The sequence below is a fragment of the Heliangelus exortis genome, chromosome W, assembly GCF_036169615.1.
Source record: "Heliangelus exortis chromosome W, bHelExo1.hap1, whole genome shotgun sequence".
NCBI lineage: Eukaryota > Metazoa > Chordata > Aves > Apodiformes > Trochilidae > Heliangelus > Heliangelus exortis.
The window spans coordinates 12,788,372-12,815,369 of record NC_092453.1 but is presented as its reverse complement, the minus strand read 5'-3'; the positions used below and the strand labels follow the sequence as shown (position 1 = coordinate 12,815,369).

Genomic DNA, 26,998 nt, shown 5'->3' with positions numbered 1-26,998 from the left:
ATTTGTTTCTTTGTTTGAGAATGGGATGTTTTTAGCCTCCTGTTATTCTTTTCAGAAATATATATATATATATATATACATATACACTGCCTGTGGAAATACATCAGCTCCTAAAGGCAAGAGGAGCACTGGAAGGGTTTGAGGCTTACTGAACCACATCAAAACCCTTTGGTTCCCAGGAAAACTGAAAGATGACTTTTAAATACACATCCTGTCACTTGCTGAGCTGAACCACTCATCTCATCTGGCTTGGCAAAGTGCTTGGGTGCTGCAGCCTAAGGCAGATTGCTAATTCATGATGTTGATGGCTCAGCAAGACTGAGTATGAGTTGATATATTGATATATTTGGCAGGTAAATGTGCAGAAATGCAGGGTTCATTTACACACCTCAGTAAGCCCTTCAGAATGAACTTTTTGTGGGGAGTTAATTTGTTTGACAGCTGTGCTAGTGTCAGGATTAACAAGACCTTCCAGTCAGGGTGTTGCTTTTTAGGATGACAAATTCTTTCTCTGATAATTTTTGGCTGTGAACAGTTATGAGATTCCCAGCTGCATCCTGTAATAAATCCATGGGTTACCTTTTCTTGACAGGCATGCTGGGGAATTAATTTGTAGGGTCTGTCATAGGCAGTGGGTTTATGTCAGCTTTTTTGTGCTGCTCTTTTTTCCAAGTTTTTTGTGCTCAAAGCCTGACTTGAGTGGGAGCAGGAATTTGATGAAAGAGGTACAACATGGTTTTTGCTTTGACATTTATCCCATTTTAAATCCCATTTTAAAGAAGAATAAATATGAAACCATAAGTGTTTTGGGTTTTTTTTCTTTAATTTCAGGTACATCTACATAATGGGAATCCAAGAGAGAAATGAAAAGCTGTTCTACAGGGTATTACAAGATGATATTGAGAGGTTAATGCCAATTGTATACACACCAACAGTAGGCCTTGCCTGCTCCCAGTATGGGCACATCTTCAGGAGACCAAAGTAAGGACACTAGACCAACATATATTGCTGCTACTATAATCTTTTTCTACTTTCCTGAGGTTTGGGAATAGTTTATTTTAATTTGGATTCAGCTACATGAGACTTGTGCCAGTTCAGGGCAGTAAAAGTTCATTAATTAATATCTCAAGACCCAGTTTACACTGGAAAACATAACCTCTGAAAACAGAAGTGGTTTTGTGTCATAAACACCACAAATGCAGAGCTTCAGCCCCATTTCCAGTTGTCCTGAGATGCCACCCAGCTCTTTAATTCTGAGGAGATGCTGTGGCTTTCTCCAGCTCTCAGAATCACCTCTGTGAGTCTGTACCAGGACAGAGCATGAGGAAGAAAGTGTTGATGAAAAGGGATTTTTGGAGATTTTGGAGATTGCCAAGAAGTCACTTCAGGTGGCTTCATGAGATACATTCCCCTGTGCAACCCATGCACCTTCCAGTTTTTCTGGCACAATACTTATTAACTGGGATCTGCTTTAGGTCCAAGCAGAAGCTTCCAAAAAACTGCTCAGGTTATTAGCTCAGTGTTGGGGAAGGCATTTCAGCTCCTTTCCATGCTCCTCCCTGCAATTCAAAGCCTTATTTCCCAGCCTTCTTGTTTGAGTTCTTCAGTGCTTGAAGTTGGTGCTGTGCTCAGCCTTTTTTTGGGATTTAGTGTGGCTGCTGGGATAAAGACAGTGAGAAGCTCATGGCTTGGCTCCTGATCTGGGGTAGGGGATGTGAATATTCCTTTTCCACACCTCTGAGTGTGTTACAGACCAGTTTAAAGCTGTCCTCCTCTACAAGTTGTCTGTACAAAAAACAGCAGCATGGGCTGGAGCTCAGGCTGTGCCCCTTTCTCTCCCAGAACCAGCATTTTCCAAAGGGCTGGGAATTTATCTGTTCCCACCTCTGCTGAGCCTTTCATGCTCCCTTTTTTCCTAACCACAGTAAGCTGCTGGAGCAGGAGAAATCCAAGAACTTCACCTCCCATGTTCTCACAGAGGAACACTCAGTGGCACTGCTCTCTTCCTAACCTTGGAGAAGACAGTATGCTCAGTCCCTGTCTTTCCTTTCTTTTCCCTCTCCTTGTGTAATGTTGGGAGCAGAAATTCCCAAAGGTAAAGCCAAGCTGAGCACCATCCTCACACCCTCACAGGGGAATATAAACCCTGCCATTTCTTATCCTGACACCAGAGATGTTGTGACCTACAGGGGTGTTAGACATGAATTTCTGTAGTAGCATAAAATCCAGGTAGCAGCATGAAAAAGTCTTTACTGCTTTTTGTTTTAGTGTCAAATAGCCAAATAAACTTGTGTATTAGAAATTTCCCCACTTTGGAGAGCTTGAAGTCTCAGCTCCCTGAGGTCCCTTCCAACCTAAGATGCTATCAGGTTGTCATTAATTATGTGACTGACTGCAGCACTTTCAACTGTGCTTTTTACCATGTAATTTTGCAAAGCAATGTGCAAATTTTCATTGCTTCCTGTAAGATCTTTCTGCTTTGTTTATTTATTTTTTTTCCAGAGGATTATTTATTTCTATCTCAGACAGAGGCCACATAAGGTCAATAGTGAACAACTGGCCAGAGAACGACGTTAAGGTATTACCACTGGGTGTATTTTTATTTTTCCTAGTTGTTTTTTAATCTCAGTTGAGCTTCTTAAGATTTGTTAATAGGTGATGTAAATGCTCAGTAAGGCATCCTTGGCAGTTAATTGACAGTGATGGCAAAATGTAGCTAAAAAAGATAATACATACCTTCAAGATATATATTTCCAAGTGTTTTATCCAAACCAGGAGGTTTATGGCTTGAGTAAACAGTGGTGATGAGATAGACTTGCCAAAGTGCTTGTTTTACTTCATTATTCCACATTTTGGGGAAATGCACCTCTGAATCTTATTTTGTCCCAAAGCAGAAGGAGGTGTGATCAGATGAGAGCAAAAAAGTGGTAGCTGGAAAGCCCAGATTTTGAAATTAAAGCCTTAATTTGACCCAGTTGGGTCAAGAAGCACAAAGGGAGATGAGGGGAATGATAATTATCCAAACATTTTAGTTTGGGATTTGCAAGGGGAAATTCTAAACCCAAGTGTCAGGCTGCTGTTTCACATGGCAGCTTGGATCCTTCCCAATCGGTTTTCAGGGATTTGGGCAGGGGATTTCAGCAGAGCAAAAGGAACACAGCAGATTCTAACATGAAGCATTCTTGCTTCAAGTAAAATAATCCTTGGAATCTATTCCTTTGTGGATTCAGGAAAGCTACTTGAATTTTTGCTTGGGAAAAAAAAAAAAACCCACAAATGGTATTGCTCTAAACTTGGTAAATTGTAGTGACATTTTTAACTCTGCTTTTGTTTTCAGGCTGTAGTTGTCACTGATGGGGAAAGAATATTGGGTCTTGGAGACCTAGGTGTGTATGGGATGGGAATTCCAGTTGGAAAACTGTGTTTGTATACAGCCTGTGCAGGAATCCATCCAGACAAATGTTTGCCTGTCTGCATCGACGTTGGGACTGATAACACAGTGAGTCTGACTGGATGAAATACATCTCCCTGTGAAAATACCCCTATGGAAAATCTTTATTTAAGAGTATTTGGTACCATACGAGTAGATTTTGATTTGAGCATTTCTGTTTAAGGGAAATTTTATTTAAGGGTCAATAATTTGGAATTCACTGGATGGATACATACCAGTGGTGGAAAAAAGCCAGTGAAATGGCTCATTTGGGAGTAGTTTCAATGCTGGGACACTAAAAAGGAAAAAAAAAAAAAGACAGGTTGACTTGGCTCTAAGAAGCTGGAAATGGGAATCAGATTTATTAAAGCAGTTTCTTGTTCACAGTATTGATTTGTTCCATTTTAAAAGCAGCCATCACCATCCTGAGTGGCCAGCTGAAATTCCTGAGCACTGATAGAGCTTGGAGGCAGTGGCTCTGTCAGTGCAGGATATTTGGTGTGAAATGTGTGACTGTGAACTCTGGGAAGTGCATATTGAGGAAGTGATTCATCCTGCTGCTGTCTTTGATTTATTCCTTTATTATTTTTTTTTTTTTCAGACACTCTTAAAAGATCCATTTTATATGGGCCTGTACCAAAAAAGGGATCGTTCACAGGTCTATGATGACCTCATTGATGAGTTTATGGAAGCCATAACAGACAGGTAGGACACTGAATATTCTCCAGGGAAATAAAAAAACCCTCCAGAACACTCTGTCCTTGAAGCAGTCCTTTGAGGAAAAAGGACTAGAAGTGATGTGGCTGTATTTCTGGCTCTGTAGTGGTTTTTCACTGTGCCCTGGAACATGCTGTTATCTGTGAAATGCTCCCAGGACAGAGGTGGAACTGGTATGAACAGTGAAAGGCCTGAGGACATCTTCTTTCCATGGATAATTGACTGTATACAGGATTTGTTTTGAACTGGTTTTCTTTCTTTGTTGTGTCTAGTGATAGGAATATTTGCCATCTTCTGTAGGTATGGCCAGAACACACTTATCCAGTTTGAAGACTTTGGAAACCACAATGCTTTTCGCTTCTTAAGAAAATACAGAGAGAAATATTGTACTTTCAATGATGATATTCAAGGTAAACATTTTGCTTTATGTCCCCTAAACGTTCAGGAAAAAAAAAACAAACCAAACCAAACAACAACTTGCCTAAACCCCTACCTGTGCTGCTTTTCACAGGGACAGCATCAGTGGCCTTGGCAGGACTGCTGGCAGCACAAAAAGCCACTGGGAAACCACTTGCAGAGCAGAAAGTGCTGTTCCTTGGGGCAGGAGAGGTGAGTTCTCTGCAGGGCTCTGCAGCAGCAAAACATTTAATTTTCTGTAGGACTTGTGGAGAGCCACATTCTCTGAAAGTTGCAGAATTTTTTACATGAAGCCAACTGAAATGTATTAACAGATAGCAACTTGCTTTTAAGATGGTTAATTGAGAGATGTTTTAACATTTGCAAGGACTTAAGTTTTCCACTTTTCTTCCATGGGCTTGAAATAAGCACCAGGGACTTGGGTGTCACTGAAGGAGAATTTCTCATGAAATCATGCTTTAATAAGAAAGGGGAAAGAGACATCTGTGGATTTTACAGAATTGGAGAGAAGTGCAGTTAAATGAGTGGCTGTTGGCAGCAGAAAACAGTCACTGGGGCAGCAGCATCAGGACCAGCACTCTGCTTCTTGGTGGATCAGCAAAATTGCTTCTCTGGTGCTGACAAAATAAACTTAATTAGCTGCCAATTTCTCCAGCAAGGGAAAGTCCAGATTGCAATAATTGGTTGATGTTGCCTGAGCACTGAGGTATCTGCTCTGTGCTTCCCTCTCTCACTTCTCCTGCCAGATGTAGCAGCATGTGCAAGGAGCCAAGAGAAGGGACACAGTTTCAGAACTGACTTCCTGACTGATTTGTGTGGGGAATCTTGAAAAAAGGGTGGCTGTTGTGACGTCAGACCCTTTTTTATGACTTGTTAAAAACCCCAAATCTTTTCATCCCCAAGGCTGCCCTGGGCATTGCAAACCTCATTGTTATGGCTATGATGGAAAGTGGTGTTTCTGCTGAGGAAGCCTACAGGAGAATATGGATGTTTGACAAATTTGGCTTGCTGGTTCAGGTAAGGGACTCACCATGCTTTGAACTACCACAGTAGCCAATGCTTTGTGTCCTCCCCAAAAAATAATTCACTTTTTATCCACAGGGTCGAGAGCAAAAGGTGGATTCCAATCAAGAACCATTTACTCACAAGGCTCCAGACAAGGTACCAAAGACCTTTGTGGAGGCAGTGAATATACTTCAGCCTTCAGCTATCATTGGTAAGAAAGGTTATTTTTCTTCCTCTGTTTCCACCCTTTGGTTATTTGCTGCATTTAATTTGCTAATGTGGCCCCCAGAAGGTTGGTGCCAGTGAACTGCCTCCTGCTGAGGTGTGAATAAGATGGAAATCTGAAGTCTGTTTGCTGCTTGGGGATGTGCTGGGCTGCAGGTTGGATCTTGGTGTCTTTGGTAACTGCTTCTTCCAGTCCTTGTCCACCTGGTGTTGGACCTTTCTAAGAAACTCTGAGCCACAAAACTCCAAGGGAAAACTCTCATGGCCACAATCATGGAATGGTTTGGGTTGGAAGGGACCTTAAAGCTCATTCCTCTTTATCCTGTAATTCCATGCCCTTGTCAAAAGTCCAGCTTTCTAATCCCCATGTCAAAAAACTGCTCAGTTTCACAGATTTTATTTCAGGAGTCACTTTTGCCTTTAAAAAAAAATTAATAAAAAAGTCACAGACTGGTTTGGGTTGGAAGAAACCTTAAAGTTAATCCAGTTCCAACCCCTTTCCCTGGGCAGGGACACCTCCCACCAGCCCAGGTTGCTCCAAGCCCTGTCCAGCCTGGACAATGATCCCAAACTGTCATGAAGACAAAAATACAATGTTTTTCCCAGACACATTCCAACAGAAAGGGAAGAACAGTCACAAATACCCTGTTTTCTGCTTTACAGAAATTGCCTAAATGGAGTAAATTTTTTTCTGACCTTCCTTTTCCCATTCACCAGACTTTTCCAGCAGCAGGAGCAACTTCATCCTGCAGGTCACCAATACCTATTAGGTCACTGACATATGTCAGTACTGATTCCAAACTCTGGCTGTCTGCAGAGATGGGATTCCAGGTATTTCCTGATACAACCCTGCAGTTTCTTTTGCCCAGGATTTATTTGGTGTTTTGGCTGAGGAGCCACCCTGAAGTTTGTAGCCAGTGTACAAATGCACAGCATTTTTTATGGATTTCTGCCTGGGTGTGGTCAGAAATACCAATGCCAAGGGTCTGTTTGTTGTTCACACATCATTGGTGGAGAACCTGGACTTCCCACTTGCATATCCAGGGCAGTAATAAATGTTCTTTACACAGATCAGTATAACAAACACAAAAAAGTGATGTAAAATAGGCTTTTGGGCCACATTAATTAGATGTGAATGAGAATTTTTTAGCAGCCAGTGCCTGGTTTCCACCTCCTGCTGCTGGAAAAGCTTTGCTCAAGAGTGGGAGACTTCAGGGATGCCATGAACTTCATCTGCAGTCTCTGTCATCTGCCCAAGCACTGTTTTTCTGTGTTTCTGCTCACTCCAGGAGTTGCAGGAGCTGGGAGGCTCTTTTCTCAGGATGTGATCAAAGCAATGGCCTCTATCAATGAGAGACCCATCATATTTGCACTAAGTAACCCCACAGTCAAAGCTGAATGCACAGCAGAGGAAGCATACACATTAACAGAGGTATGAAACCTTTAGAGAGGTTGCTGCTTGGTGAAAGAATGATCATAGAATCATCTTAAAAGGAACTGTTTGCTGTGAGAAGGCAAGCACTCTAATTATTTTATTAATATTTGGACTTACTGACATAATAACACAGATTTTTCTTGTCTTCTGGCAGAAGGAAATGGAGATTTGAAAAAAAAACAAAACAAAACAAGGCTTGTTTTTTAAACATTTTGCAAAGCTGAAAGCAGCCTAAATCTTGTTACTACTTATTAAGAGAATGACCATGAGGTGTTGTTTTACAGTTTTGATCAACTGGCTTGTTCCCCACCAGGCTTTTTGATGATTTTGGGTTCTAAAGAAACATGTTAACCTCCAAACAGAGACTGAGTGCAACCTTTACAAAGTTAATGGCTGAGCAAAGTCCTTGTGCCAGTCAAGGAATTCTGCTTTGCACTCTGTCATTTCCAGTCTCTGCAGGTCAGACCTCAGTGACTGTCACCTCTCAAGTGCAGCAGAGGGTGGTGGCTCTTTGTCCTCATGTCCCTTGTCACAGTGCCTGTGCCTTGGGGACTGGGCCCCCCAGACCTTGTGTTGAGGATAAAAACACCTCCTTCTGCCCTCTTACCTCCAAGCCATTACACTTTTGAGGTTTTGGGGTGGTGTTTTCTTTTTAAAACACTCTCACCAGCTCATCCAAATCTTTCATGCTTCTGCACAACTTCTTATATAAAAAAAATTATCATTTTTGAGGAGAGCCTGAGGGGAAGGAGGGTAGGGCTGAGGGAGCACCAAGCAGACTGAGCTGGCTGGTGATGCCTTTCCTCCAGCTCCCTGTGGCCTCTCCTGCAGACTGCAGGGGTGGAGCTCATCAATAGACTTGTGTTTAGTTTTCTTTTCTTTTCTTTTTTTCCTAAATACAGTCCCAAATCCAGTGACTCAGACTGAAAAGGAGTAGGTGGAGATCTCTCCTCCTTTCTTGAGGCAGAACTACAGACCCCTGCTAACTCCCACTGTTTGCATGACCTCAGTGGGGTTGGTTTCCAACTGGGGAGGGTAAAACTTCTTCTCCAGTAGGCACCCAGGTTTTCTTCCCTGCTATTGAGCCCATCATCCTGGAGAGAATTCCTGCTGCAGAAATTTTCAGGTCCATAGTGAGCCTCACACAGCCTCTGGACAAGATCTGGACCTTTTCTTGTACCAGTAGATGAGAGTGAAGATGGTTTAATATCTCCTGGATACTTTGCATTAGCCAGAGCAGTGAGCTGGGGAGTGTTTATATATATATATATATATTTGATTTATATATATATTTGATTTATATATATATTTGATTTATATATATATTTGATTTATATATATATTTGATTTATATATATATTTGATTTATATATATATTTGATTTATATATATATTTGATTTATATATATATTTGATTTATATATATATTTGATTTATATATATATTTGATTTATATATATATTTGATTTATATATATATTTGATTTATATATATATTTGATTTATATATTTTTTTGATTTATATATTTTTTTGATTTATATATTTTTTTGATTTATATATTAAGTATATAAAATTAAATCCCAATATGTTGAATGTCTATAAACACAAGTTAGTAACACAGCCAAGCTTTTAGCTGGCACAAACAAACCAGCATCTCTGGTGGCTAAAGGAGGTCATCAGCACTGCTAAAAGGAGATTCAGCCTAATTTTTCCTTGCACTTTCTACAGAATATCAAGAGAGCAATAGATGTTTTCAGGGAAGAGTCTTCCATGGCTGTGTGTTGAGTGCCATGGACCTCAGGGCAGTTGTTGCAGAAGATGCAGTGCTGGTTAGATTGGGGTTTGGTACATGTCTTCACTGAAGTATTCTGGGGCAAAACCTCTTTAAAAGGTTTGTGCCAAACAGAGAGAGGATCTTTTGGGGTTTTTTTTTCTCTTTATTGGATGTATATATCCTCTTATTCATGATTTTCCATAAGTTATTGTTTATAGATATGGGTTATTTGGACAATTAAATCTTCTTGGTCAGTAGATGAACAGGAATCTTTATTTTTTCCAGTCCATTAATAAATTTTTGTAATGTTTCTGGCTCTTTAGACTTTCCTCAGTATCTCCTGTTTGGTCTCAGAACAGTTCTCTGAAACATCCCCAGTTTATCCACTGCTTCCCCTTCAAAACATGTAATATTTCCCTCTTCAAGATAAGGATAGTTGCTTAGAAAAACCTCTCTGACTGCCTTTAGGTTTTTTCCACTAGATGGCACTTGGAAAAGCTGTAGTGCTTGTGTATTGTGTGGGATTTTGCTGGGCTTTCCTTTTTATTGTCATTTGGTCCTTTCCTTCAGTGCATCCCTGGGCTTTGCTCCTTACACAAAAAAGCTGTTGGCATGGGTACACCTCAAACACTTCTTCAGCTTCTTTGGTAATTTTTTCTCATCCTGGGGGGCATTAAGTATTTTAAAGTCATGTTATTAAACCTGTTACTCAAAAGAAAGTCAAAGGGTTTTTACTTAAAGGGTTTTTTCACATGGAGGGTGCATTTCACCCTCCAGACTCTCCATTTCTTTTCACATTTTGTGTCGAAAATTATTTTCCAAGGAAAAAGAAGCAAACTGCCTTAATCACTCCTCTTAGAGCCCTCAGCAATACAAGAATGACAGAGCAGTCCCTCCTTCACCCTCCCACCCAGCAGGAAACAAATGATCTTTTGTTCCTGGACTCTCTTCCAGTTTCCCTTTGTTCAGTCCCCACCGTGGTGGCTCCTGGCCATGGTTCCTGAGAGCTGCTTATGGTTATACTAATGGTTAACACAGCAAGTGCTTTATTTGCTGTGTCTGAGTAGCTGCTTGAAGTCATTGCTGACTTGAAGGATAAATGATAAAATCAATAGGTTGTGCTCCCCTGAAAGCTGCACAGTTCAGTGGGTGTGCTGGGCTCTTTTGCTTCCCAGGTGTTGGCTGCAGAACCAGCATGCTCTGCAGCAGCAGAAAAGTGCAGGTGGTGCTTGTGTCCTTCTCAGGCCCTGCTGGGTTTGGTTGGTGTCATTTTGGGAGTTAAGTCACTAAGAGGTTTTATTATGTTATTGACATTTGCCTTTTTGCACTTGACTTAACACTGCAGCCACTAAGCAGCCAAAACCCCAACTTTTTGGCCTGTTGTGGCTGAACCCAAACTGGACTCTCTGGAAGGTCAGAGTGGGTCAAATCTCTTGCATTTATGGACTGCAGAAACTGTTGTTGTTTTCTTTTCTCCCCTCCTCTGTGTCAAATTTCAATAGTATTTATAACCCCAGCCTGTCCCATGTCTGCACCTTGTGCCCACTCGTGTTCCCAGTGAGGTTGCTGCTCAGCTGGGATTAACTGGGATGGAGTTGGGGTGCCTGGCTGTGTCCCCCTCCCAACCCACTTTGTCCATCTGATGGTTGAGGCTGCAGCTTTGCAGAGCTCAGTCCTGCTGGGGGTTCTTCTGAAACCAAGTCCAAGGTGGCAGGGAGGTCACTCTGTCAACTTCTTCCTAAGAACTTGCTTGAACCTTCCCTCTTCCAGTTTAAAGCCTCTGTGGGACCCTATAGAAACACAGACTGGTTTGGGTGGGAAAGGACCTTAAAGCTCATCCAGTTCCAACTTTTATCCATGGGCAGGGACACCTCCCACAGCTCCAAGCCCCATCCAACCTGACCTGAGACACTGCCAGGGATGGGGCAGCCACAGCTTCTCTGGGAAACCTGGCACAGGGGCTCAGCACCCTCGCACCAAAATTTCTTCCTAAAATCTCATCTTAATCTCCCCTCTTTTGGTTTGAAACCATTCCCTCTTATTCTATCCTTCCCTGCCCTTGTCCCAAGTCCCTCCCCAGCTTTCCTGTAGCCCCTTTGGGCACTGGAAGGTGCTCTAAGGTCACCAGCACCCTGGTTTCCCTGTTTTCATACTGACCTTATCATTCCATGGTACTGACTGGGATTTTTCCTCTTTTTAACAGGGCCGTTGCTTGTTTGCCAGTGGCAGTCCCTTTGAGCTGGTGACTCTGTCAGATGGAAGAACCTTCAAACCAGGCCAAGGAAACAATGCTTACATATTTCCAGGTAACAAATCAAATTGTCATCTTTTAATCTTTTAAACCTAGGCTTTTAGCCCCTTTTTTTTTTGGGTTCCCTGGCTTACACAAGGCAGAGTTAGTGAAGCAGCATGAAGAGGTGACACCAGCATTTAAAAGCTGAGAACTCAACCAGAAGGAAGAATGCAAAAAAATCAGTTGAGGATGGAGTTTAGGTGTGTGCATGCAGTGAGCTCACCCAGCTGGATATTTCTAAGAAAACAAAAGGGTGTTTGTTATTAAAGGCTTTGAAAGCTGCTGCATTAAGGGTTCTGCTTGTTTTGGGGGGAAGGAGAAAATAAATGTCAGCATGCTCCTCTTGAAGGTATCTCTGTGCAAGTGAGCATACAAAAGAAGCAGTAGGGATATTTCCCTGCTCTCCCCTTTCTCTCCCTTTCCTCCCTGAGCTGGAAAGCTCCAACCCCTTGTCAAAAGCCATGACATGGTAAGTTACATGAATGTGTGTAGAGTGCTGTGGGGAGATTAAAAAAAAAAAATCTTGTTCTGGGTTGATTGGCAGCTTCTCAGCAGCAGATTTTAAAATGATGTGGCCCTAATTGGCACTAATTTTATTGTAGGAGTGGCTCTGGCTGTGATCCTCAGCAGTGTTCGACATATTAGTGATAAGGTTTTCCTAGAGGCTGCTAAGGTAAGTGTGGAAGCAGAGTAGGCTGTGGATTCTGATGGGGGTTGACATGATGGGCAATTTCTTAACTCTCTGTGGTTCTTCTCTTTGTTTTCTATTGGTTTTATCCTTCCCCAATGGAATAAAAACTGTATTTTGATCAAACAAAATTGTGAAAAATACCAGCGTCCACTGCAATTTAATTTTTTTTTTTTTTCATCCAGAAACTAAGCACCCAAATAGAAAATTTATCCAGGTGTAAGCTGCCTCCCAGCTCATAGGTCTGGCAGCAGGCAGGCCTCTCCTCCTCCTGCCCCACTCTAGCTTCCATAGCTCGTGGTGTGGTCAGGGTTGCACGTGATCCCCAGGCTCCCATCCTCTCCTGCCTTTCCCCTCTGGAGCAGGAGCACCTCCCACATCCAGTAACCAACCACTGAATAAATTGGCCAAAGACACAGGCAGTCCTGCAGGGATGTTGTGCTTCTGGAGCTTCCATGATTAGAAAGAGTTCAGCCTCCAAAAAAATAGCATCTTATTTGGCTGAATGCTTGCAAGCAGAGTTTGCTGGCGTGGGCACAGATTGCAGGGAATTTTGGGGTTTGACTGCCTTACTCTAGTGCTTTGGCAGCACTCAAGGTGTAAGAACACTGGAACTTGTTTCCTCTCAGGTGTTTTAGCATGTTATTGATCTCCTTCTGGCTGCAGTAAATAGAACTTGTTTGTTTTTCTAACTCAGGCACTGGCAGAGCAGTTGACCGATGAAGAACTTGCACAAGGAAGACTTTATCCTCCACTGTCCAATATCAGGGAAGTTTCTATTTATATTGCTGTCAAGGTGAGTATGAAGCATAAGTCTACATTGTCCTCTGTGCTACAGCCAAAATGTTTCAACTGGTCCTCCTGCCCCTTCAAAAAGTGATAAATCATTTTAGTTACACCGGATACAATGGGGGAGGATGTCTGGGGCCATGTAGGAAGCATCTGAGAAGAACCAAAAGAGTTTGTGGCTTCTAATCTTTGCTCAGGCTTTTCTCTCTGATGAGAGATAAGAGCTCCATCCACAGGACCTTGTGAGTGTTTGAAAGGTGCTTTAACAAGGAGTCAGTTGGGGCTTGGACCACCCTGGTCTTGGTGGGAGGTGATCCTACACATACAGGGGTTTGGACCTAGGTGATCTTTAAGGTCCCTTCCAACCCAAACCATTCTGTGGTTATCCTCCTGAACTGCACAGTCTGGTATCAAATACCCAGTTCCATGTGCCTTTCATTAGAAACACTTGGAAAAATCTTGGGTTTGTTGGATACTTCCAAATCTTCCTTCTCTGCTTTCTCAACCTCAGTTTTCACAAAGCATTCAGGAGCTGTAAAAATGAGGATTTTGGTGTTTGTCTTTACCTCTGTGTCCTAAATATAGCTTAGGGAGAGCATTGGGTGTTGTGTGAACGTGGTAACAGGCACAAACCTGCCTGGTTCTGGAATTTTTTCCCAGGTTATGGAATTTTTGTATGTCAACAACATGGCTTTCCACTACCCTGAGCCCGCCGACAAGAACCGGTACATCCGATCAAAGGTTTGGTCCTATGAGTATGAATCCTTCATGCCAGATGTCTATGACTGGCCTGAATCTAAGGTCCACTGATGCCTCAGAAGATCACACTCCTCAGGCAGTACCTTCTACTCTGCAGGGATCCCTTTTCCAGACCAATTTAAATCATCATCTTTGAGTCCTGTAATTTATTTTTCGCTCGATTTGTTGTCTCTTTTTTTTTTTTTTTTCCCTTTTTTTCACTTGCCATGGATTTCTCCTCCCTTTCTCCCAAGTACCTGCTAAACTCTCTGGATCAGAGGAATGAGAGAGCTCTCCAAGATGAATTTAAATAATGCCATTGCACTTCTAGCTTAGAGCTGGCCCTGTGCTGAAGAATTCCATTAATGATCTTTTAGCTCTGTGCGTTTGATGAACTACAGCTCTCTCATCACTGCTGATTTCCAGAATGATTTATTTCTGCTTTTAATAATCAGTCTTCTAATTGCCCTGATGTTCTCACAGGGTGACATCACCAGAGAGCATTTGTCCAAAAAAAAAAAAACCCCACAACCCAAAGAACAAAAAAAAAAGAAGGCAGTTTAAAACCTATTTAACACTCTAATGGGCTTTCTGTTTTGTCTGATGTTTCAAGATGCCCATGTCCAGGCTTCCAGGTGGCACTGGCTGCTCTGTTTCCCTCAGTTTGGTCTGAAGAGCAGTGTGGGATGGAGCTGTGGGATCTGCAGCATCTCACATTTATGTCACTGAGTGAAGTCTTTTTTAAAAAAAAAAAAAAAAAAAGGGAACCAGTTAACTAGTTAAAGTTATCCTTGGGAAGCCTGAAAAGAATATTAATCACTTAATAGCTTTTAAAAACAAAGCAAGGCTGTTGCAGAATAAATTCTATCACCTAAAGGCAGGATTTGAAATAGTCTGTTGAAATCTTTTCAAGATTTTACAAGATTATCTGCAGCAGGCTCCAAAGTGATGTACCAAAGGGGTTTTGTTTCATTTGTTAATTTTTTTTCAAGGCTCCTAAGCTTAAATTTTCTCCCTTGCATAACCTTCTTACAAAAAAAGAGACTTGGGTGTGATGTTTTTGTGACACAGCTGACAAGGAAACTCCTCAGTGGACTCATGTGCCACCTTGAACAAACCCTCCCAGGCAGCTGGAACAGAGAGTGTTAAAGACAGCTATTGACAGGCACATTTTTAGAGGTTTTACAAAATTTCTTGTGCTCTCAGTCCAGTCCATCCAGTTCAGTTGGTGCCCAGTGAACACAGGGCCTGAAGGATCACAAGCTTGAAGGTGATCACTTAATTTTCCTCACTCTGTTTACAGGTTTAATTTCTTGGGTTTTTTTCTGTGGGAAAACAAAAAATGCAAGTTGATTTTTTTTTTTTTTTTTTTTTTTTTTTTCCTTGCAAGGCACATTTGATACAGACACCATGATGTGCATTTCCTTTCATTTTGAAAATGAAATGGACTCAAACCAGCAGGTTTGAGTCCCCTAAGCTCAGACTTTGGGTGAGCAGTCAGGGACATGAGGCTGTTTCAGGCTGTGACTTCTCTGCATCTCATCTCTGTGGTGAGAATGATGTGGCAGGAACAGAAATAAAGGTAATTGCTGCATCAGGGTGAAAAAGGATGAGAGTAGATTGTAAAAGGGCTATATTAGCAAACTTGAAGCCAGAATCCAAAGAGATGAAATAAAGCTTGTTCAGGATTTATCCCTGACAAGCACCTCAGTTCCTATCCTCATTTATATTGGAAAATGAAGAATAAGCCCAAAATACAATAGGCAAAACAGTCTCTCTACCTCCTTAGGCATGGTCTCTGCCACTTACTGCCTAATACTTGATTTAAAAATTAGGTTTCTGTATTAGAGAAAAAGATGAATCAACTTTGGGAAGGCTTTACCTGTGTGAGGAAAGAAGACTGATTATTTAAACACAGAAAATAGTGAAGTGGGGAATAGGCTGCATGTTCAAACTGTGGTAAAGTGCTGTCTGGTAGGGCTCAAAATGCTGAGTTCCAAGTTGGGTGACCTATGTGGTTTGGAACTTGTGTATGTAAGTGTATGTAGGAAAAAAAAAAAAAAAAAAGAAAAAAAAAAAAACCCCAACATTTTTTGTAAAAACACTCATGTGTGTCTTGGTCTGTTTTTGCTATGCCTGTTTTTTATTGTATTTAAATTTGTGATCTTACTGAGCAATTATTTATTTAGTGTACCAATTCTTTTTACCTTCTGAAAAATTCAACTCCAGCTGAAGCCTGTTGCAGTGTGCCAGTGGGGTTCCTGCAACATTGGATTCAAGTACCTTGGGAATTCCCACTTCTTCCCTTCTGCCCACCTGATAATTAGGCAGATGAGTAATAAAAATACCCCATGTGCACTGATCTTGTGTCCTGGCTGAGAATGATGAGACAGGGCAATCACTCCTTAAATAATGACTCCATCTTACAAAATAAAGTTCTGCATCCATCTGTTGATTATTATTTCAGGCAATGAGGGCATCAATAGTACTCAGGAAAACCTGGCACTTGGGAAAAGAGCATTACCTGCACTCAGCAGGAGTCTTGTTTTAGGGAGGAGAGGGCTTTGGTGCCACAAGGAAGCTCCTGTGCAGGATTTCCTGGAAAAATCCCAGTGCCCAGGTGAGGAAAAACCCAAATCTTGAACCAACTCTGAGGCTGCAGTTCTAATCCAGCCCTGCCCTGGCTGCAGATTTGTCAGAGCTCTGGAGTAGAAAAGGTCTCACTTTGTCTCTAACCCATCCCAGTTACAGCAGCTCAGTGGTACCAGTTAGACTTCACTTGGTTTAATTGGGTTCTGTGGGTCATGTCTGGCTTGCAGAATTTTGCCTTTATTGTGTAGCTCTTGTCTTCCTCTAGCACCAGGTAACATGCCAGCTCCCAGAGTGTTAACTGCATTTCAGTCTCCCTTTCATCTTGAACTGTGTTTTTTAAAATACATCTTCAGGTTTCTGTATTCTTCAGATCTGTTTCATCTTTGAATGATTACAACTGTTAATATTAGTTAAGGAACCACAGCAGCCTGTTTCTTATTCTGCTTAACTGGATTTTTTTTTTCTATTTGCTGGCTTATTCAAAAGCATTTACCAATCTTCTATACAGAAAATTCTCTTACACAGTATGCAAAGGGAAAGTTGTCAGCAGATTGCATTTTCTAATGCTATGTAGTGTAAATCAAACTTTTTAAATCAATATATCACCTAAAGGATGAATAATATTCTAGCTCTTCACACAGCCCTGGTGACTTTTGCCCTCCAAATAGTACAGAAGTCTGTCTTTAGTGTCTCTTCTGGAAGGATACAATTCTGGATTTACAGAATACTTCTGAAAGGATCAGAAACTCCTGCTGAGGTCAGTCAGACTTTTTCCAGGCTTTATCCAAGATTTGATTCCTTAAAATGAGCAGGACTGAGCCTCATATAGCCCTGTCTAGGAGAGGAGAAGAAAGTTAGCAAAGGGAGCACAGTTTTGGGTTTTTTTTTTTTAATTAAATGTGTGTATCCTTGTTCAAAGATGTCACAAAGGTTTTTATGCTCATGCCCACGGATCAACACTTGACATGTAGAGGGGAGACTATTAAAATGTGTCTGATAGATTCAAAACCCCAAAATGTGACTCCTGGTGTCAGGTTCTGGTTCTGTTTGTGAACAGTGACGTTTCATGATCTGGTGTTTTGGTTTCCAAGCCTAAACCACAGTGCCACTTCCCACGCAGATGGGTGTCGCAATGAGGGACAGGGAGACTGTTTGATGCAAACAAAATTCCGTTTATTGATGAGAGTTTTCGACATTATATAGTCTTAGTTATCTATTAATGTAACGTGTTACTATCTGATTGGTTAACATGTTTCTAGCTGATTGGTTGTACTATTGCCATTCATTATTTGGAAATCTTTATGCTTATCAGACTGATGCAACTAAGTTTCACAGCCTCTTAGTTCCTTTTTCTTGGTTTCGTGTTGTTTTACACGGTCGCTGCCCATGGTTTATGTTGCAATTGTTCCATGGTCGGCAGTTGTTCTGTGCTAACGATGCGCGACTCCACAGATGGGTGTTGAACAGGTTTCCTGTGGTAGGGTCTGTTCCTCTGTACTGTTTTTTTTTTTCCATAAAAAAATGTGGGAGGGGGTAAAGTAACCCTTTGTCACACTCCTGTGGTAATTGCTGTAAAGATAAATGATAACACCTTTTAGTTTTTCAGTAGCAGCCCTACTTAGTGCTGTTACTCCTGGAGTACAAGACTCTCAGATCTGACTGCACAGTTTGGACTCCTGTCTCAGCTCTAAGTGCTGTTCCTCAGTTTAAGAAAACCACTGTCATTTTTTTGGACTCTTGAAGTTGATGTGTACTGCTGTCCTGTTTCATAACAGCCACACCTAACAGGCAGGGCTGGGTGTTACACTGGATACTGGAGCAAGGAGAAAATCTAGAGTAAAGCTCTAATTGCGCCCACTCGACGGCTGAATTTGAGCCAACTATTTCAGTTTGCAAAGGGCCATCTAATTCTGTGTGGATCTACCTTGACCTACCTACCTACTCCCAAAATACACCTGACTGTGGGATTGGAATGTTCTGCAGATGTTCTGGGTGAACCACAAGGAGGAAAACTCAGCAGACTTCAGATTTCTGCTTCCCGAGTCACAGCACTGCCTGAGGATGCAGCTTTTTCCTCCCTTCTCCAGAGGAATGTGCTAACAGTGAGGTGGGACATGGGGAATCTGGTACCTGGTGGCATGGTGGACCATGGCTACAACCCATGGGAAAAGCTTCCAGCATCTGTAGGAACCCTGTGCCCTGCATTTTTATTTCCCGCACACGAAGCGGGCACTGGGTTGAACTCAGCTCTCCGAGTGGATTTGACTTGGACTTCCCTGTTCTTGAAGTAATTCTAATGCTAATGGGAATAAAAATACTTTTAGGTCTACACAGACATAATAAGATGGCCAATTTATCAAGATGTCACCATCAGCTGTGTTTATTTGGAACTTAAACATATCTACCTTATACAAACATAGGTCTACTGGAGTGAGAACAGTTCTACCCTCAGCTGCCTGAGGTTGACTTTCCCTGGGAGGGTCTTTGCTCAGCTGAAGCTGAAATTGTATTTAAATGTGAACTGATTGGGTTGGTTGGTTTAGTTTTGGGATTTTTTTTCCCCTCCTTTATAATGTTGTAACTCTATTGAAAATGTGTATTCTGGTCTTCTATTTTCTTAGTAAAATGCATTCCCTTTGCCTAAATTACATTTGGTTTCGTGTATTTGGGGGGGGAAAAAAAAATCGTATGGAATTGATCTGGAGCTGCCTAAACCACTGATGTTTTTTTCCCTGTTTCCCTTTAGCCCCTTACAGGTGATCAGCAAACAGAACAAGCACTTGGGCTGCAGGTGAAGCAATTAAAAGTTCATCTCCAAGCTGATTTTCTAGCACACCTGGCTGCTTGGCAGCATTTTTAAAGAGGTCCTTTAAATGAAGTCCCTGTAGAGGGACTTTTTATAAGGGGATGGAGTGATAGGAGGCGGGGTGATGGCTTTAAACTGGAAAAGGGAGGATTGAGGGGAGATATTCAGCAGAAATTCTTTGGGGTGAGGGTGCTGAGCCCCAGGGTGCCCAGAAAAGCTGTGGCTGCCCCATCCCTGGCAGTGTCTCAGGTCCGGTAGGATGGGGCTTGGAGCAACCTGGGCGGGTGGGAGGTGTCCCTGCCCATGGGACTGGATGGATTGTAAGGTCCCAACCCAAACCTATCAGGGATTCTTTAGGAAGAACCTTGGGGACCTCTTGTCCCAGCGATAAAACACCGGCAGCTGACGGCGGCTTCTGCCCTCCCATGGCAGACGGGGCTCTCTTAGGGCTGCCCCACAGCTACCGGAACCGCCCTTCCCGTCGGGCCGCGATCTGGGTCGGAGTACCGGCACCGCCTCCCGGGGGAGGAGGGGGAGAAGGAGGAGGCCGTGGCCGTGGCCGTGCCGGGTCCGAGCCTGCGCGATGCGCGTTTCCTAACAGCTCCGCCATCCCCTGCCCGCGGCGGGAAGGCTCCGGACCGCCCCTCAGCCCGTTCCCTGCCCCGGCATGAAACCAGTTCAGCTGAGGGTTGGTTAATCTGCTTGTAGGCTGAGGATAAGGGAGAGAAATGTTTATTTCTGCATTTTTTGGGGGCGTGATGGGCACCGATCCTTTCCCCCCCACCCCTCTCTCTGAGGTGAGGTGATCTTGCGCCCGGGCTGCTTCCCTCAGGAGAGCTCTCTTGGCTTCTCCAAAAGCAAAGTCTGAGAAAAATGGTAACTTTTTTTAAATTTTTTCTTTTTCTCTCTCAAAAGGTATCTGAAGCTGTTGAATCACCTGGAGTAGTGACAGGAGGTGGGAATCCAGCTGAAAACGAGGTAGAAGCCAAGTCTGGGAAGACTGAGGCTGGAGAAAGCACCCAAACCCTAGGGTGGGACAGCATCTGAGGGGTGCAGGTCAGAGTTCTGCTCCTCACCAACTTCCCAAAGCTTGTCCAGCTCCTCACCAGCTTCCTAAAGGTTGTCCTGCACCTCACCAGCTTCCCAAAAATTGTCCTGCTCCTGCAGGCTGTCCAGGCTCCTTGTCTGGATATGTTGGGTACAGCAGCATTTAGGGTATGGCAGCTGGTGGTATAGTTCCTTCTGCTGCTGTAGGTGTCCCCTCATCTGTCACACAGCTTCTAGGCTTCCTGAAGGTTTGCTGGTGTTTAATTTGTCACCAGGCACCAGAAGTCAAACATCAGTCACTTTCAAGGATGCTATCACAAAGTCAAAGAGAAACTTGGCCGCTGTCCCAAACGTGTGGATGTAGCACTTGAGTTTAGTTGCCTGGTGGTGTTGGGTTGATGATCTTAAAGTCCTTTCCAACCTTAATGATTCACTGGTTCTAAATCCAGTCACTTCTGCCTCTTGCAGGTCTCTGAAGTTGTTTAGAGGGAAGCAAATTCTGCTCCTGATGGCCAGGAATGGTGTTTCAAGTGTCAGCAGTGGCTGTTCGGTGTTAGTCATCCTGAAAAGGCTTTTAGATACAAAAAACGTGTAGGAAATTTTAAAGTTTAAATCAAGGGAAGAAGAAAATTGAAGTGGGTTTAAAGATGAGAACGTTTCCAGCCTGTTTCTGTAGGAAATGGAACAAAGAACTTAACATTTGGGCTATATGTTTGCAGCCTTCCAGTGGCATCAAAAGGAAATAAATATATATATTAGATTGTCTGAAAGTTGTATCCTACTCTGGGAAGTTTTTATTGGTATTTTTTTTAAGGGAAGGGACACTTGACCTCACGCTGAAGCACACAGGCTGCCTTCAAGCAAAAAACTCTCTTTCCCAGCATGCATACAGAAGTTCAACAGCTGAAAAATCTCTCTTTCAGGTGGGCCAGCAACGTATTTAAGATGTCAATGGACATCACTTTCCTTGGCACAGGCTCAGCCTACCCCTCTCCAAGCAGAGGAGCCTCGGCGCTGGTGCTCCGCAGGGAAGGGGGGTGCTGGCTCTTTGACTGTGGAGAGGGAACCCAGACCCAGCTCATGAGGAGCCACCTCAGAGCAGGTTTGTGCTGCTGGGAGGTGTTTTGGTGAGGGAAGGGGAGAGGTTTCATGAGATCTAAACCAAATCCCTTGTCCCGGTGGTATTTGAATACACGCTAAACAGCCACGAGTGTCTGAGGGTGGCAGCTGCTGAACCTGCTGAGCAGTGATCCTTGGTTGCCCTTTGGGAAAAGAATTGCATTTGGGAACCAAACTCTCTCCAGGTTTGATTTCTTGGGCTTTGTGTTTTCAAACGGGCACCACAAACCAGCTTTTTCAGCTGGGGGGGGTTGTGTTTGCCTGAAGAAAGCTCTAGACAATACCTGCTGTGAGTCTCCTTGTCAATAAATAATGTGCTTTTGTTTTCATGTAAAGTTGTGTGTCTCAGGGGTAATATTTTGGCAAATAAAGGAGAAACCAGGTTTGCCTTCAGTTGCTGTGCTTTTGCAATCTGCTGCTGAGTCTCAAGTTGCAAAGATGGAATTATAAACAGAAAGCCAACCTCCTGCTCCTCCAAAACCTGAAACTCTGTGGGGATTTAATCACCAAATGATCAGATGAAATTTAGTGATTTTTACTAAACTGTTCTTCAGTCAAAACAAAGAGATTCTGTGTTTCCTATTTGGACTAACAGATGCTGCAGAAAATGCCCTCCCACGAGGAGCTGAGAATTCAGTTCACTGAGGTAGGAGACTGAGGCAGCCTGGTTAAAGTCCATATGTCTGTAGTGAGAGAAAATTCTGGGCTTTTTAAATCCAGCAAGGGCAGGGCTCAGTGTCTGAGAGCTGGAGTGAGACAAACTCAGATGCAAAAAAGAAAAAAAAGATCAGATCTTTTTAGTTCAGCTTTTTATCTATTCAGAACAATCTAGTCAGGAACTGTGGGGTTCTTTTAAAAAGCCTTGAAATCAAAACTGGGTGCTTTTTTTTTTAATAATTATGTTCGTTTCATGTTGTAGATCCAAACCAGGGAGCAACATGAATTTTATTTTTCTTATTAGTTCACAGTTTCCATGTAAAGTATGAAAGCACAAGCACTTTCCAGCACTTCTTTGCATTTTAATGTGGCAGACACCACCAGTCAATTCAGTTTCATCCTTGTAGCATGTTTTGCTTAGCAGCACCTAAAACTTCCCTCTCTTTCAGGCTTTTCTTGATGATTCAAGCCAAAATAATCCCTGTGAGCAAACCTATCACTACCGTGGAAAAATAATGCTTTGTGGTTTGGGATTTATCCCTTAAACACAGTTTTTAGTTGAATTTCCCTCCTCCTTTGTTCTCTGCTTCTGATTTCCCAGTTGTTTGGGTGTTCATTTATTTGTTTGTCTTGTTCTGGTTTGTTTTCCTTTTCCTGGCCTTCTAATCAATAGGCAGAATTACCAAGATTTTCATAACTCATCTGCACGGTGACCACTTTTTTGGCCTCCCTGGCCTGCTGTGTACCCTCAGCCTCCAAAGCAACCCTGACCCAACCAAACCACCAAAAATTGATGTTTATGGCCCGTTGGGACTGGGGAATTTCATCTGGAGGAGCATGGAGCTCTCCCATTCCCAGCTCCTCTTTCCCTACTGCGTTCACGAGCTGGTACCTACACGAGACCAGTGCCCTGCTGAAGAATTTAAAGAGTTTTCTGACTTGGACAGAGATGAGGGATCTCCCCAAGGAGCACAAAGAATTCTCTACCTGGATCCAGCAGAGAACTCTTACCTGCTGGTTGAGGATGAGCAGCTGGTTGTGAAAGCTTTCCGCCTGTTTCACAGAATTCCTTCCTTTGGCTTTGTGGTGGAAGAGAAGCCCCGGCCTGGTAAACTCAATGTACAGAAACTGAAAGACCTTGGTAACTACTTTGGCTTCTTTTTTCCTCTTTTTAATTTTTTTTTAATGTCTAAATGCATGGGTTCAAGCTGAGCTGTGACTCTGGTGCTCGGCAGACGTAACAAATTGGGGTTCACAAGCAGCTGAGATCTTCTCAGCACCACCCTTCTAGGTGTTCAGCAAATTAGAGCTGCTGTTTCCCTCTGCAATCCGTTTGAATTTGATTCTCCTTTGCCTAGAATCATAGAATCTCAGGCTGGAAGGGACCTCAAGGACCATCTGGTCCAACCCTTCTAATATTATTGTTTATCTGAGATGTCTCAGCACCCACTGAGCTGAGACATCAAACTTTCCAAAGTGGGGAAATCCACCACTTTTCTTGGGAGACCATTCCAATGTCTGACTGTCCTCAGGGGGAAAAAAATCTTCCTCTTATGAATCAAAACCTCCCCAGGAGCAACTTGTGCCCATTGCCCCTTGGCTTGTCCATGGGACTCCTTGTGAATGACTTTAAACTTGTAGATGACTTTTAAATGTGACTTTAGGGAAGACATTTTAATACTTCATCCCACTGCAGCACTGAGTTGGTGTATGACACTGGGGCAGAGCATTCTCTTCCTGGGAAGAGCAAAAAAGTTCAGATTTTGAAGTTTAAAAAGCATGGTGTGGCTTTTGGGGGAAATGTAGGCCCAGTGGATGTTTCCTACAGTAAAGGAGCAACTTTGTTGTCCTCACCTGCTCTCCTGCCTTTTCTCTCACCCTGAAACAACCAACAAATTCCTAATTCTAACCCATTCCCAGCTGAGATCCAGAGTTTTGGGAACAACTTCCAGCTGCTCTGAAAATTCCCCAGTTACCGGCTGCAAACCAGAGGATGGCAAAAACAAAGTAAGGGACCTTAAAACCACCTGCAATGTGTGTGCCCACCTCTTCAGCTCTTCCCCACCTCCTGCATCCTGATGGGAAATACTTTTTTGGTTTTATTATTTTTTTTTTTGCATTGGTGTGGTTAGTTAATTGCTGAGAATTCCAGGATCTCTTCAGTTCCCATCCAAATGAGGGTGTGGGGAGGTGGAGCCATGGTGTGGGCTCCCAGGATGGAGGGAACCTCCCTGTGTTCCAGCTGGGATGAACAACCTCTGGTGCTTCCTAGCCTCCAAAATAATGGTCTCTGGGATAATTTTTGGCTGGATTATTGAGGTGATAGAACAGGAAGGGTGCACAAGTGGTCAGCCAGAGAAGGGGAGCTGCTTGGGAGCCCCCTTTTTAACAGGGAGCTGATAAATCAGGGCAATCCTATCACACAGCTACAACCTAGAGATGGCTGAGGATCTAAATCCCAAATATGGTTTAGGTTCTAAACCATTTGTATTTTTTTGGATCAAAATTCTACATTTGAATCCTGAATATGGCTTAGGATCTAAACCTTAAATATGTCTTAGGATCTTAACCCTAAATATATTTTAGGTTCTAAACCATGAGTATTTTTTAGGTTCTAAACCATGAGTGCTTTTTAGGATCAAAATTCTACATATGAACCCTTAATGTCTTAGGATCTAAATCCTGAATATGTCTTAGGGTCTAAACCCTGAGTATGTCTTAGGATATAAGCCCTAAATGTGTCTTAGGATCTAAAACCAAATAGGTTTTAGGTTTTAGACCTTAAATATGTTTTGAGCTCTAAGCACTAAATATGTTTTAGGTTCTAAACCATTTGTATTTTTTAGGGTCAAAATTCTACATTTGAACCCTGAATGTGTCTTAGCATCTAAACCCTAAATATATTTTAGGTTCTAAGCCCTAAATTGTGTTTAGGTTCTTAACCATGAGTATTCTTTAGGATCAAAATTCTACACATGAACCCTGAATGTATTACAGTCTAAACCCCAAATGTGTCTTGGGATCTAAAACCAAATAGGTTTTAGGTTTTAAATCTTAAATATGTTTCAGGCTCTAAGCACTAAATATGTTTTAGGTTCTAAACCATGAGTGTTTTTTAGGGTCAAAATTCTACACATGAACCCTGAATATGGCTTAGGATCTAAACCCTAAATATATTTTAGGTTCTAAGCCCTAAATTTGTTTTAGGTTCTAAACCATGAGTATTTTTTAGGATCAAAATTGTACATATGAACACTGAATATGGCTTAGGATCTAAACCCTAAATATGTTTTAGGATCTAAAACCAAATATGTTTTAGGTTTTAAACCTTAAATATGTTTTGGGCTATAAACCCTAAATATGTCTTAGTTTCTAAGCCATGAGTATTTTTTAGGATCAAATATCTACCTTTGTACCCTGAATGTCTTAGGATCTAAACCCTGAATATGTTTTAGGATTGTAACTCTAAATATATTTTAGGCTCTAAACCCTGAATCTGTTTTAGGTTCTAAACCCTGAATCTGTTTTAGGTTCTAAAACCTGAATATGTTGTAGGATCAAAATCCTACATACGAACAGATCAATTGGGATACAGAAGGGGGAGCAATCAATGCCATTATCAAAGGAAGCATCAGGCCCTCTTCAAGTATTAGGTTTGGGGACTTTGTTGCACAGAATTGATGTGGTAGTGCATTTTTTTTTTTTTTTTAATGTCAGTTTCTGAGGAAATGCTAATTTCATCTAAGCTGAGAAGCAAAGCTGCAGGTTGCCTGGTCTGTATGGAAGGGCAGCTGAACAGGCACTTTAAAAAACATTTTTTGGGGGTTTTTTTTGTTATGTTGGTGAAGGAGGGTACACTGAGTGTGAGGGGAAATTCCTGTATTTTCAATTTAATATATTTTACAAGGTGTAGTCGGGCTGGAGTGGTCTCTCTCTTAGCAGACCCATGTGTCTTTGCTTCTCATGGTCCCCTCTTTTGAGTCTGGATACCAAATGACTTCATAAATCTGACTGCCAGGGAGATTTCATCCCAGGAATGAAATTAATGGGAACATGGATGCTGGTAAGGACAGAAAAATTGGGACCATAAATCCTCTGTTTTCTCAATGAGTTTATCTTTCCATTAATTGGTTAATGAGCAAAGAACCGATTTATATTTTTAATATAAAATTCCTTTATATTAAAATATATTTGCCTGAGGGTATTTTGTCTGCCAGCAGGTAAAGGATTCTGGGCTGGTCCTGGGGGGACCCAGAGGATGTTTGAACAAATTCTGAGGATGTAAACGAAGATTTATTTCTTTTTTAGCTTTGAATAACTTACTCTAAAAATTCTTCTGCTTTCCTGGAAGAGTTCCTCTAAGTTTAGTTCCTTTTTTTAGCTGGTGCAAGCTCTTGATAAACTGCAAGAGAAGCTTTTTATGTGATGGGAAAGAGGAGGAGGGAGGAGATCAGTCGTGAAGAGTTTGGTAAGAGCTGAGATGTTCCTGCATTGTCCATGGAGCTGCTCAGGGAATGGGTGAGTGCTGATCCAAGTAAATCTTCCTGCTGCTGCCTTCTCCACCAGCTTGCAAAACGAGGTGATGAGCTGCTCTGGGATGAGGATGGAGAGCTCTAAATCCAGCTGGGAAAGGGATTCTTGATGCTAGAGGAGGTTCTGCTCTTGGTATCAACCACTCCCCGTGGTCCATGATGGGATTCTGTGTCAAAGCAGGAGAAACATGATCTGCATTTGGGAGCGTTTTGATTTTTTTAAACAGACTTTTAAAATAATTTCCTCCTCCTGAATTATGTTCATTTATAAGGAAAAGGTGATTAATTATTTACCTTGGGTGGCTTGATTCTAGGAATCTCATTTCTGGCAAGGTGGTGGGGCTAATGCAGGTCTCACTGACATGGTGGTTTGGCACAAAGTGACTCCAACAGCTTAATGTATTTTTTATTAATAATAAAAACATATTGATCAGGATCTTGAAGTAGAACGAGCTGCAGAAATGTGATGAAATGAACATTTTGGAGAAGGGGAAGGGGGACAGATGCTAAACCACAACATCTGAAATGGGTGCTGCTCATACCAGCATTCAATCCTTGAAAAATGGAGTTAAAGGAGTTGAGGTGGTTGGAAATTTACCATTTTTCTGGACACCCTGCAGCCTTTTAAAGTCTGACTTAATGGCTGATGAAGTCCCTTCCCAAGAATAATTCTTGTTGGAGCTGTTTTTGTTGGATTAATATGAGGCAGCAAGAAGCTCAGCATTTCCCTGGTG

At 42.3% G+C, this 26,998-nt stretch overlaps 2 protein-coding genes across 5 annotated transcripts in view; both read left to right on the top strand.

Moving 5' to 3' along the window:
• Window positions 1-14,618, top strand: part of LOC139789189 (NAD-dependent malic enzyme, mitochondrial-like) — a 30,600-nt gene extending 15,982 nt beyond the window's left edge. For both annotated transcript variants that reach the window (XM_071729706.1, XM_071729707.1), the window contains exons 4-16: window positions 832-981; window positions 2,503-2,578; window positions 3,338-3,499; window positions 4,032-4,135; window positions 4,448-4,557; window positions 4,659-4,756; window positions 5,468-5,581; window positions 5,666-5,780; window positions 7,084-7,226; window positions 11,207-11,309; window positions 11,899-11,969; window positions 12,682-12,780; window positions 13,434-14,618. In XM_071729706.1, the coding sequence (XP_071585807.1) occupies window positions 832-981; window positions 2,503-2,578; window positions 3,338-3,499; window positions 4,032-4,135; window positions 4,448-4,557; window positions 4,659-4,756; window positions 5,468-5,581; window positions 5,666-5,780; window positions 7,084-7,226; window positions 11,207-11,309; window positions 11,899-11,969; window positions 12,682-12,780; window positions 13,434-13,583 (1,495 nt within the window). In that variant the 3' untranslated portion in view covers window positions 13,584-14,618. The remainder of the gene's footprint in view (window positions 1-831; window positions 982-2,502; window positions 2,579-3,337; window positions 3,500-4,031; window positions 4,136-4,447; window positions 4,558-4,658; window positions 4,757-5,467; window positions 5,582-5,665; window positions 5,781-7,083; window positions 7,227-11,206; window positions 11,310-11,898; window positions 11,970-12,681; window positions 12,781-13,433) is intronic.
• A 4,851-nt stretch (window positions 14,619-19,469) lies between these two features.
• LOC139789209 (zinc phosphodiesterase ELAC protein 1-like) lies at window positions 19,470-23,173 on the top strand. 3 transcript variants are annotated; one of them, XM_071729721.1, is made up of 4 exons: window positions 19,470-19,706; window positions 19,825-19,887; window positions 20,425-21,058; window positions 22,406-23,173. In XM_071729721.1, exons 3-4 carry the CDS (start codon window positions 20,839-20,841, stop codon window positions 22,942-22,944), a joined length of 759 nt encoding a protein of 252 aa, XP_071585822.1. In that variant the 5' UTR covers window positions 19,470-19,706; window positions 19,825-19,887; window positions 20,425-20,838; the 3' UTR covers window positions 22,945-23,173. The 3 variants fall into 3 exon arrangements, with proteins under 3 accessions (XP_071585822.1, XP_071585824.1, XP_071585823.1); XM_071729723.1 differs by having other exon boundaries at window positions 19,472-19,706; window positions 20,880-21,058; XM_071729722.1 differs by lacking the exons at window positions 19,470-19,706; window positions 19,825-19,887 and having other exon boundaries at window positions 19,894-21,058.
• The last annotated feature ends 3,825 nt before the right edge of the window (window positions 23,174-26,998 follow it).